The 11918-nt window shown below is 39.3% G+C and overlaps 1 protein-coding gene across 3 annotated transcripts; it reads right to left on the bottom strand.

Moving 5' to 3' along the window:
- Window positions 1-2973: 2973 nt before the first annotated feature.
- mbpa (myelin basic protein a) lies at window positions 2974-11234 on the bottom strand. 3 transcript variants are annotated; one of them, XM_056399924.1, is made up of 7 exons: window positions 11007-11234; window positions 8559-8654; window positions 7599-7625; window positions 6431-6451; window positions 4851-4934; window positions 4726-4746; window positions 2974-4141 (listed from the first exon to the last, which is right to left on the bottom strand). In XM_056399924.1, exons 1-6 carry the CDS (start codon window positions 11124-11126, stop codon window positions 4744-4746), a joined length of 351 nt encoding a protein of 116 aa, XP_056255899.1. In that variant the 5' UTR covers window positions 11127-11234; the 3' UTR covers window positions 2974-4141; window positions 4726-4743. The 3 variants fall into 3 exon arrangements, with proteins under 3 accessions (XP_056255899.1, XP_056255898.1, XP_056255900.1); XM_056399923.1 differs by lacking the exon at window positions 4726-4746; XM_056399925.1 differs by lacking the exons at window positions 4726-4746; window positions 6431-6451; window positions 7599-7625 and having other exon boundaries at window positions 11007-11233.
- Window positions 11235-11918: the final 684 nt, after the last annotated feature.

Here is an 11918-nt window from a genome sequence, read left to right as displayed (position 1 = left end):
AGTTGTGGCTCAGTTCCTTTGCAGCACAGTGGTGGAGCAGCAGAGGTCTCTCTTGCTCAGCTCTGCAGCTTCTGTCCACATGATTAAACTGTGTAAAAGGTCTTGACTGTTTGAAGAAAGCTCCTTCAATTAATCATGAAAAGACCCAGAGACCCTAGAAGATGAAGGGCTGATGAATGGGACTATCATTTAATGTATTCTGGCTCCGCCCCTTTGTCCCACTGAGGTCATTGTTTCTTTTAAAAATGATGTTGACAGGATATCATACATTAATATTATTAGACTCTTTTAAATTCTCCCTATGATTATATTTATATTAAATCATTAATGTCCACTATACTTTCCTTTTCACCCTCTCATACTTACAAGACAGATACACACGACTACATCTGATATAAACCTTGAAAATTACACACACGCATATCATAGACACACACCATACATATATTCTTTTCATTTGTACGTCTCTATAACTAGAAAAACGGATTCCAGCTCTGCAGGTCTGCAATTCTGCAGTTGTGATTTCAATTTTGTTCATTTATTTATTTTTTATTCTATTCTCTTCCATAGTCATGTGTAACATGACAGTTTCCCTCATAAAATCTATCTATCCTCTCTATCTATTCAGGACACTGCAGCCTATGGGGATTTCCATTTCAAAGGCAAACATGAGGTCTTGACAATGAAAGAGCAACTCACAAACAGGGGACCAGGATCTTACATATGGTGCTGTATATGTAACCAGTCAAAATAGGTCACAGTCCAGGGAATTGCACAACAATCGGTTGATATCAGTTTTCTTTCTGTCATAGGTCATTGAAATGATGGATTTTGTGTTGAGCATAGTAGCTTGTATTTTATCAGACATCTGTATGGACAGAATCAGTACATATTTAGCTCTTTATGTTTCTGCTAAAATGTGTCAAACGCAGGAAAATTGCCTTTCACTTCCCTTTTTTATGTTTTGAATTTTGAACCAATTATCACAGGAACATCACACACAGGAGAAGAGATCAAACAGCTTATTGTGGTTTTAGGGCCGGTTGTCCTTGAGAAGTTGTTTCTCAGCCTCGTTTCTAATGATGAGAAACAATGTTTTTCCCATTTCTGAGCAGTGACAGGGGAATCAGTTGAGGATGACTCATCCTTGTTAGGTATTCAATTAAATGAAGGACATAATGTACAGATATCTTATTTTTTCACTTTCATATGGGGATTATTGTCTGAGATAGATGATTGGCCTCCAGAGGATTTTTCATGGAGCTTGGGTTCAGTCAGGGGCTAATGCAGAACTGCAGTAATTCAGCTGTTCAGCAAACCTTGAAACTGGTGTCCAGTATCGTCATGCTCACAAACATCAAGGTATTATTTTGTAGCTGTAACACCGCCACAACAAGAGTCCCCATTTCTTTATTTCAATATGACAGTTCAACCATGATTAGTTTTCCTCCAGATGATCTGCATCTGTGGGTAAATCTGCTGCTGCAGCCAGCCAGACTAGCCTAGCTTAGCATAAAGACTAGAAGCAGGAAGCAAGCTAGCCTGGCTCTAGTTCTATAAGCTGTAAAAACATTTTTACACTTAGGACTTTTGTATGTTGTCTTACTGATTTCTTCCTTTCTATGTAATCTTTTTTTTCACATTTTTTTACTTATTATTTCATAATTATTACAACTCATTTACATTCATTTATTCACGTTCTTTTAAAAATTTAGGTTTTTCAACTTTACATCAATGTTTTTAGCATGTTTTATGTTATTTCATTTCATGTCTTTTCATGTGATGCACTTGGTGCGTGTCATTTAATTGTTGTTAAGCGCTACATTTCTTGTATGAAAGGTGATATACAAATAAAGTTCATTATTATTATTATTATTATTATTATTATTAATTATTATTAATATTATCATTGTTATTATTATTATTATGTATTAATTTGTGACCTTAAGTGATGCTGGTAGTTTTTTTTTTTAAACATTTGGACAGAACTAGCCTGTTTTCCTTAGTTTCCAGAATAGGCTGTAAATAAAGATGGACGTAGCCTCTGTGACGTCACCCACAGGTTTCTGAAGCTCAGAGTGAACTGCCCTGCTGCCGCGATCTTGGCCGTGCCTGACTCCACCCCTAACTCCCAGCTAATCCCAAAATGGCCAGACTGTAAACATGTTCATCTCTGTCTATGGGGATTGACCATAGACTGTAAATAAAGATGGACGTAGTCTCCGTGATGTCACCCACTTGTTTCTGAAGAGCGGTTTTGAAGCTCAGAGTGGGTCGTTCCGTCATTGCCATCTTGCCACTACCTGACCCACCTGTCACTCAAAGCGGCACGCCTTCAATTCTACATAACTTTAATCCTTAATAAAATGTAAACTGTTGTCATGAAGGAGGAAATTAGCTCTAGAGACCAAAACCGTTGTTTTTGTACCAGGCTGTAAACATGTTTATTTCTGCTGTAAAGTTGGACATTTTAACATGGGAGTCTATGGGGACTGACTCACTGTGGGAGCCAGACTCTAGTGGTCATTAGAGGAACTGCAGCTTTTGGTACGTCTGTGTTGGCTTCATTTTTCAGTCCCAGAGGTCGCTGCTTTGCTTCCAGTCTTTATGCTATGCTAAGCTAACTGTATGCTGGCTCTAGTTGGACACATAAACTCCCATAGAATGTTGTTGAATGAAGTTGTTGTTTTCACACTGTGTTTTTTTCACAGATTGAAAAGAAATGAGATATAATATGTTAATTATTGAACTTGAGCTGCTGCTAGGCTAATTCTTTATGTTTAGACAGAGTCAAGCTAGCTGTTTCCTGTTTACTTCTTTTCAGCTACATATTTACCGTACAGTTGTGAAAATTACAGAATTTCTCATCTAATTCTGTAAGAAAGTGAATAAGTCTAATTCAGTATGGACATTTAAAAAATGTTCATACCATAAAGCATGAAAATATAAATGTAGTAAAGACAAGAGAACTGCCAGATTTTAAAACATTTAATGAGTCTTAACTAAGAGACGATAAAAGTTGTTTATTTCCAGTTAGGCTGAACATTCACTTTTACATAAAGAGGAAACAGAACACTCCTGTAGCACCACCTTTACAGTGTTTCTGACTACACAGTTGAAGCGAACTTACAAACAGATCACATACAAATGAGAGCGGCAATGTCATTCATTATGAACAAAATAAACACTTGAACTCAACATCCTGTCCTTCAGTACTGGAACTCCTCAGGCCTTCTGGCTGCTTCCGCCTTCTACCACTGAACCACTTACGATCTGACCATCAATTAAAACAAACCTGTGCCACCTTTTAAACAAAACACAAATAACATTAAAACTTCAAACTTAATTTAAGATGCAAACAGATAATTACAATAAATGAGAAAAGCTACGATATGGGAAAGACAGCAGACCGTTTTCTGTTATGTAACAGTGCATTTAAAAAGGGCATTTGACAGCATCATACTGTACATGTGTATTAATTACACTGACGCGTAAAGAAACAAAAACTGTTACTCAAAACAAGATTAGCGCCCATGCTACTCTTACAGGTTCCCAGTTGTATTTTCAAATGCATTTCTCAGCGACATGCGTTTCACTCAAGCACAAACAGAACCACTCTCCATCTGGATTTTCACATATGAAACAGAAATGACGGTTTGTTCGGTGTGTGAGCTGCGTTTCTAGAAAGCAACGAGACACATGGAGTCGACAGGAGACAAACGAACATCTGCCATGAACAAACCTCAGACAGCAGACAGCAGACAATAGCACCATCAGACCAAGATACTCGAATGGGTGATTCTTACAGGATAATTTACTGAAAGCATGACTGAACCTCTTGTAATGACTAAGACAAGATACCCTTAGAAGTAGGATTAAAAAAGAAGACTTGCACGGTGACAACCTACATCCCTGGAGAGTGGATTTTTACACTTTGTCAATGTTGTGTCACTGTCTAAAGAAACACGAGGCTTGTGTTAGTGAGTTAACATCTTCTTGAGGTTGTGAGCCCGCCGCATGCAGATCTGCTTCTCCTCCTTCGTCTCGTCCCGTCGTTGGTGTTGGATCTGTGGACTGGTCTTCGGCGGAGAGCTTAGAAGATGGTGCTCCAGCGTTTGGGGGGTGGACGGGACTTATCTCCCTGGAGAGAAGAAGGAGGACGATTAAGAGGAGGAGGATGAAAAAAACTGCAATTTTTTCTTCCCCCAGATTTGGCAGCTAAGACCAATCAGGGGTGTGATGTAGTGTTCGGTTAAAACTGATTGTCAAAAGCTTCTTTTATTGGGATTGAAGGAGGTCGACACTGAAAATAAACCCTCAAAAGAGTCAAGGTAGATGATATTTCAATTAATTTGTGGATGAGATATTTAATATTTGTAGTATCACTGTAAAAAATGAAAAATGTTGCACTTCAGCTCGTTAGTTGATTATGATCACAGGCTGCTGTGAAGCATGTTGGTGGATGAAATGAATAAAAAAAATCTACGGTGGCCCTGAAGCTCAAACCACTGGCACCTAATAAAACACATTCAAACAGACAAAACACAAACAAATTCAGAAAACATCTTCATCAGTTTCATCAGCTCATGTGTCGTCAAACTGATGAGGATGTTTTCTGAAGTTGTTTGCGTCTTGTTTGTTTGCATGTGTTTTTCTTCTGTTGCAGTGCGTTGAGCTCTCAGGGCCACCGTATTAATCATTATACTGTATGGAGTTATTACTCACTGATCTCTGGTGAGAGCATCACTGTTGCATTCGGATAAACACAGATAGGAGAAAATTGCTCATGAGCTCCAGTTTTATAATTAAAAGGAGGAAAAAATCTAGATGCAAACGTGTGGCGAGCTCACCAGGTTGAAGATTCTGGACAGTGTGCTTTGGTCTCTGCGTCTTCTGACCGGCGACTTTGTGCTCTCGGCACGCGGCGACGAAGCCTAGAAGAAGACGGTCTATGAGCAACAGATGTAGACCTGAAACCACGGCCCTGAAACCTGCTCTGTCATTGGTTAACCTTCATGCAGACGTTTAATTCGTTTTACATTGATGGAGGAAAACACATTTTACCTCAGAGCATCAGAGATGTCCCACCACAAAATGCCAAACGAAAAATGACAAAGAGCACAGTTGTTGCTGTTGTTAGACAAAAACACACATATCCACGAATAATACGTCTTTCAAAAAAAGGAAGAAAAGACTTTATGCTTCCTTATGAATGTCCAAACCTTTGCACTTTTTGGACATTTTGCACATATATTTCTCTTTTTTTTTATCGCATTGGGATTGACCTTTAAGCGTTCACTGGGTTTAATTCTCTTTGTTACAAGCTGAATTTCCCTCGTGGACAATAAAATAGAATTGTTTTTGTAATCATATAACCTTTAGAAATTACACACAGGTTATTAAAGGTTTAAAGGTCAAAGTACTGATCTCACTTTTACTGCTTTTAAAATGAAAGAAAAACCAAAGTGCAGGTATGTGGTTTCTCTGCAACAGCAGCAGCGTGATGTGGCGTCTGTGCTCTGTGATCTGTTATTGTGACAGAACAACATGGACGAGACACGAAGGAAGGAAAAACATGAACATGTGACAGGGCCAGATTCACATGACGGCAACCTTTAGGGGAAAGACAGTGAATTACGAGGAGAAAAGTCCACACAGACACAGACACAGAGGACATGAGGCTGTCCAGAGTCGCCGGACGGATGAAACTTCACAAAGCACGTGGGAAACCGAAACAGATGGATCGGTGAGTCATCTCTGGCACGTAAGGGATAGACGTGTTACAGAGATGTAGAGGTGTGAAAGAGAAGAGGAGGAGGAGGAGGAGGAAGAGAAGAAGGAGAAGGAGGAGGAGGAGGGTGATGCAGGCCAAAAGGTCCTGAGAGAAAATGTTTACCGGTTGCGGTTGATAAAAAGTTGAGCAGTTTCAAAGTCATCCAGAAGCAGCGAGTCGCTCTGGATTGAAGCAAAGGAGGGGGGGAAACTGAGATGTATTAAATTCACCAATAAGTGATTACTTCCTGGTTTCAAAGATGAGTGAATAATTTAAATCTTTTCGACTGATCAGTCACCAGTGGAGAGTGAGCCGCTGTGAGCTTTTGCCTTTCAGCTACTGGATGTAAATGCTGGTGAATCAGTTGCTTTGAATACGTCTTGATTCCACATGCTCAGGTAGAAAAGACTTTTCTTTTCAAGGGGGAAAGCAGGGACACACAATGCCAGAGAGAGACAGGACGAGTGTGAAGGTTAGGTAACAGGTGCACTGCAGACAAAGGACACACTGCAAAGGAGCTACAGATTTCAACACACACACACACACACACACACACACACACACACACACACACACACACACACACACACACACTCAGTGGTGCAGTCAGCAGTGGGGCTTTTGTTCCATTTGAGAGGGAAAGACTGAATGACGTACCAAACCCAAGACATCTCTCCACTGGACATGAAAAAGAAACAGACAGTAGCAGGATGAGATGAAATACAGTGAGAACAAGATGCCACCTGCATCCGCCTCAACACACCTGACAATGTTCCAGTTACAGGCATTTAATAGAAAAATTAGAAGCCAGTGATTTACAACCTTTATGGTCTGGTATGGATGGTCTGGAATATTTTTTGGTGGCAAGATAAAGTAAAAATGAATTATCCTGCAACCCCAACCCCCAGTTCTGTAATGAAACATATAAAACTAAACTAAAATGTATGTCAGGCTTTTCATGGGAATTCATTTTGCTACCAATAATATAATAATTACATACAAACTACAATAGGTAACGGCGGCCATACTTAGAATAACATGTAAGTAACATTAAAAAACATTACACTATTGTCATGGTTACCCTTGGACAATTTGTTTGGACATTTGTTTTATTTCCTGTTTTATTTTGAAATCACTTCCCTTGTGTGTCTAATGTCTAAGGTTATTTCCTATCTTTGTCCTGTTTCCCTCCTTTGTGATTGGCTGCCCTGTGTTCAATCACATTCTTTTCAATTTTGGGGGGGATTTTCTGGTTTTTGGATTCTTGCTTTGTAAGGGTCCAACTATCCTTCAAACGGGACAGCTATAGAAATCTTAAAATTTAAAAAATACCTTTATATCTAACTTAAAGTCAGCTGGACTGTGGCGATCACTGGGATGTTTCTGTAGTTTCATTAAGTCAAAATTTCAATTTGTTCAAGTTTGGTTTATGGGTTAAAATAGCTATTTTGGCAAAGTCGGAGGACAAGACAATCCCAGTGAATATTAGTTTGTCAGGTACTTTAGTGTCTGCCTGGGGGGGTCAAATCCAGTGGGGTGGGGTTCCTTTGTCTTTTTGATACCACCATTGGATGGCACCGAAACCCTAAAATTTTAAAATCTCACACATGGAGACTTAACGGTATCCAGTGCCTGGAAACATTAAAAACAGAACGCCATGAAGAAATTCAGCTGTTGAAACTTTGAGAAATATGATGAAGAACATTAGTATGGACCAGGTGGACATGTATAAAAAGTGACCAGACGTCGGCTTTTTAATTTTCATCTCTGCACTGTCACCTCTGAAATGATCAACCACACAGATATTGTGAAAAATGAGACTCACCCTGGATTTAGGAGGAGGAGAGGAAACCTGAGAAACACCAAGCAACAACAGCAACAGAGTGACTGATTGCACAGCACAGGGAAATGGAGCAACAAACTCAGCTCTGAAATAAACGAGTGATTGAGCTGCTGATTGAAACTCCTCTTTTATCGGGATGCAAATGAAGGAATCATGCAGCTTTGTAATCAGAGAGGAAAGTAGCTCAGCATGCTGTTTGCGAGACGCTGCTGCAATATTGATGCCAAAAGTCAATAGTAAAGTAAATCAAAAGAGAACACTGACAGTTCAACACTCATAATATAAATGAGAGGAAATTGGTCAGTTCTGTTCTGACTTATGCAGCTGATGATGATTTCAGAGTAAAACTCAACATCAAACTCTGTTGACCTCCAAACCTTCTTAAATGTGAAAAAAACATATGCAAATGTAATATATGTACATATATTGAATTTCCAATTATGAAATAAAACATATATGTATATGAGTAAAAATAACATATGGAACCTGTTATATATGCATATATATATATATATATATATATATATATATTACATATTGACATATAGGCTATTTCTAGCTCATACAAATATGTAGGCCTATGTTTATGTATGCATGCTTCTATTGTTGACATACTGTATGTTACTGTTGAAGATGAAGAACATGTTGTTTTAGGAAATGTATGTATATACATTAAATATATATTATTTAAATAGCCTATACAGAACTGCAACCTGTTATACCAAATAAAAATTCATTATATATATATTTTTAATAATTGTACATATACAATATATGATAATAATATATCCCTTTAAAGGTGACATATACTGTATGTCATATATTACAATTCCATATGGGAAACCAAAAGGTGTTAGCATGATGCTACAAAAATGACTCTATTCTTAAAGGTATGTGATCAATGATATGATGTAAACAATATTCATATATATTATAACTTACAATGCTCCTGAAGAAATGCACCACAGCGTTTTCATTGGTCCTGCGGCGAGAAGAGGACTGCTGGGGTGAGGAGGCCAGGTGACCCCGGAACGACCCCTGTGAGGAAGAGTATAGCACAAAGTCAAGGAATGCTACTGTGAAATAAAACTATGATCAAAAAAAATAAAACAATATTTAATTTTCATTTATATTTAATTAAAAGAAATTGAAAATAAAGGAATCCATTTTTAAACCTTGTAGCCTGAAAATCTTTTAATGCAGTATATTCATGATATGAATAGACACCAGCTCTCTCCTGAAAGTTAGTCCCAGCTGCACCCTGCCTCCTAATATAGTAATTACAATAATTATATCAGCTACAAAGCTCGACTGGATGTCAGGTCTCACAGGGTGAGAGAGGAGCCAAATGAAGTACAAACAAGTACGAGAAAGGACCGAATGATGGAAAATCTGCACGTTGAATCGGTTAAAGGCAATTACAGACTGAAAGGAAACAGCATGAAAGATCTACAGCGAGAGAGTGAAGCAAGATATTGTGCTACAGTGTGACTGTGTGAAACTACATTTAGGAGGTTTATCAGGTGTGGTCGCCTGACACACTGTCACTCAGTGGTAAAGCAGGTCGGCCGCCGGTCTCCTCTCTTGGTGGGTGTAGTGAAAGTGAAGCTTACACAGCGATGGCCTTCAGAACAACCGCAAAACATCTGAGCCTCTCTGTCTGCTCTGCTGACGCAACAACCCCTCCAAAACAAAGAGGAGTTTTTAATGCTGTCAGCAGAACCGATTATTAACATCTGTATTTACATTAAGACCAGTATTTACCTGTTCTGTATCTGTATTGACATTTAAATAAAAATTTTTTTTCTAGAATTCTGACTTTAAACTAAGAATTCTGAGAAAAAATGTCAGAATTTCGTTTTAAATCTTTTTCTTTTTAGAATTCTGACTCAAACTCAAACCTTTTTTTCTCACATGTGGCCCTAATCCTCTTCCATACAAATCAAGGATGAAAAGAAAGTACACAGCAGGAAATTACTTGTTAATGGAAAAAAGAGAAAAAACCACCCAATATTTTTGCATTTTTGCATCCATCATCGCCATGGTTATATTCGTTAGGTCTACCATTGTTGCAGTTCCCCCCTCCCCCCTTGATTTCTAATTTTAAACCACATTAAATGCTGCTGATCCAGTGATGAATCCGTATTAACAATCTAATAACATAAGGATGGTGACTTTAGGAAGCTGTAGCAGGTTTTCATTCGACACATCAGAATGGTCTAATATGACTTCAGTCCAAACATAGTGCGAACGAGGGACAATTCTGTCATATGCAAACCTTGAGTCTCCAGCACTGTTCATCCAGCTGTCTGACAGACCTACTCTCTGTTTAAGTCAATTTACTTTTATTTGTCTCAGTGTTTCATCAACTCAAATGAGCAAAATAAAACTAAAAAGATGCATTTTTCTTTTTCAGACGTTCAGGACAGAGAGGCTGCAAAGTACGAGGGAAAACATCTAATGCATCAAAATGTGTGAACACACAAATGTGAGATCTTGATGTACTTGTGCTGCACCTACTCAGAGAAACAGGCTTGGATGTCAGATGAAAGAAGTCTGACAGAGCAGCTCTGACTCCTGAGGGCCTCTCGCATCCCGGAGCGGTTGTTCTTGAATCTTTAAAGCAGTTTTGTGTGAGATTCTCCAGAACTGATGCTGAGAAAATCCACATCTCAGAGGAGGTATTAACGCTGGCAGCAACACAACTGATTTTAAAAAGTTATAGTAAGTAAATTTTAAATTTAAGATATTATTTGAGGATGAACTAAAATAGTAAATCCAAATATTTTAAATTTATATCCGGAAAATTCACTCTGAGCATTAATTTTTATTTTACAGCCACTTGCTGTTTCTCGATCATGCAGCATCTTCCTGCTAAAAAAATCTACTCAGCAGGAAACTTTGCCTGTTTGTTAAAAAGCAACAATGAGAAGATCTCCAGATCCAAACTGAGTTAAAGAGTGTCTGATTGTGGGAAGTGAGCCATCACTGTAGTTTAGAAGCAAACCCTCAATTTAAAAATGCTAATCTCTAATTTCTCCCCTCAAAAACATCAAACGTAGAACTGCCATAGCAGAGAGTTTAAATAAGGTTGATTTTACTGAAGAGATGAATCAGATCAAAAATGTGTCCAGAAAACCAAATAATCCTTAAAGAACTTAATATTAACTCAGATGGTCTTTTACATATATGGTGGAACTGAAATATTCATCTTGAGTCTTGGGTTTAGCTCCAAGATCAAACCCAACAGTGAAAACAAATCCAATATAGAACAGAATTATAACATACTGACAAAAAAATGATCAAACTTTAGGGTTTTTTAGTTTTAAGCTGGAGTTTAAAGGGACGCTGGGAAAAAAAACTTTTAAATGCAGATGTGTAGATTCTCACCTTGCTCCTTTTCTTTTTGTCTCCTCCAAAGAATTTGCTAATCTGATCCATGAGTCCGGGGTTCTTCTTTTTCCTGCCGAGCCCGAAGGTGCTCTGCCCTGAGCTGCTCGCTGTAGCCATGCTATCTGCTGCTGAGGTTGGGTGGGGTTGACCTCTGTCTGTCACTCAGTAAAGTCCAACACAAGACTCTGCTGCTGCTTCGGGGATGGTATGCACTCCCTCTGACGCTCAGGGGCCGTCTTTGAAGGTGTCGTCCCCTCAGGCCTGGTGCACCATGGGACATGGGGGGGGGGGGGGGGGGGGGGGGGGGGTCAGGTTGGGAGGGGGGGGTGGTGGTGTGGTGGTGGCGGTGGTGTGTGTGTGTGTGATCCATGGCTCTGGCTCGGCACCAGGCATTCTTTGGAGCTTCAGTGGCTGTGTCAGTCACTGCCGCCCTCCGCATGGGCCGGGGCCATTGTTCCTCTCCCCGTTCGCCTCACCCCGGCCGAGGGGACAACAAGGGTTATCTCTGAGTCTGAACTCACAGCCTGATGCAAAGCAGCTGCCGCACTGTGAGGCCATTGTTGAACCGGCCTCATATGTCTTCTTAATGGATTGTGTTTAAATTGGATGTACAGTCGCCCAGATTAACACACAGGCCCCAGAAGAAAGAGAAGGACTGTGAAACATGCAAAAACCTGTGGACATTAGCTGAGTGTCTGTGTCTGCACTGTCATAAAATAAAGTTGTCTTGATTTGATATGTTTGGATTTTCTCTTTTCTTTGTGTTTTCATATTGAAACCAATGAAATTCAAACAGCTGTAGCATTTTGATGCTTTGGTGTATCCAGGTCTGAATGAGGAAGTAGATTTCAGGCCTTTCCTGTAAACTGGCTCACCCCGTCTCTTTATAGTTTAAAATGGTTGGTATCA

This window comes from Seriola aureovittata, chromosome 16 (assembly GCF_021018895.1).
Source record: "Seriola aureovittata isolate HTS-2021-v1 ecotype China chromosome 16, ASM2101889v1, whole genome shotgun sequence".
In the NCBI taxonomy this organism is placed as follows: Eukaryota; Metazoa; Chordata; class Actinopteri; order Carangiformes; family Carangidae; genus Seriola; species Seriola aureovittata.
This window is presented reverse-complemented; position numbering and strand designations above follow the sequence as displayed.

What these genes read in the sequence shown, in the direction of transcription:
- mbpa (XM_056399923.1), bottom strand. Translation starts at nt 11,126, where the DNA reads ATGGCTACAGCGAGCAGCTCAGGGCAGAGCACCTTCGGGCTCGGCAGG. An exon ending in TGCATTTCTTCAGGAGCATT is followed by an intron (nt 7,626 to 8,558) that starts GTAAGTTATAAT and finishes GGTGTTTCTCAG; the next exon opens with GTTTCCTCTCCTCCTCCTAA. An exon ending in GGAGAGATGTCTTGGGTTTG is followed by an intron (nt 4,935 to 6,430) that starts GTACGTCATTCA and finishes GTCTTCTTCTAG; the next exon opens with GCTTCGTCGCCGCGTGCCGA.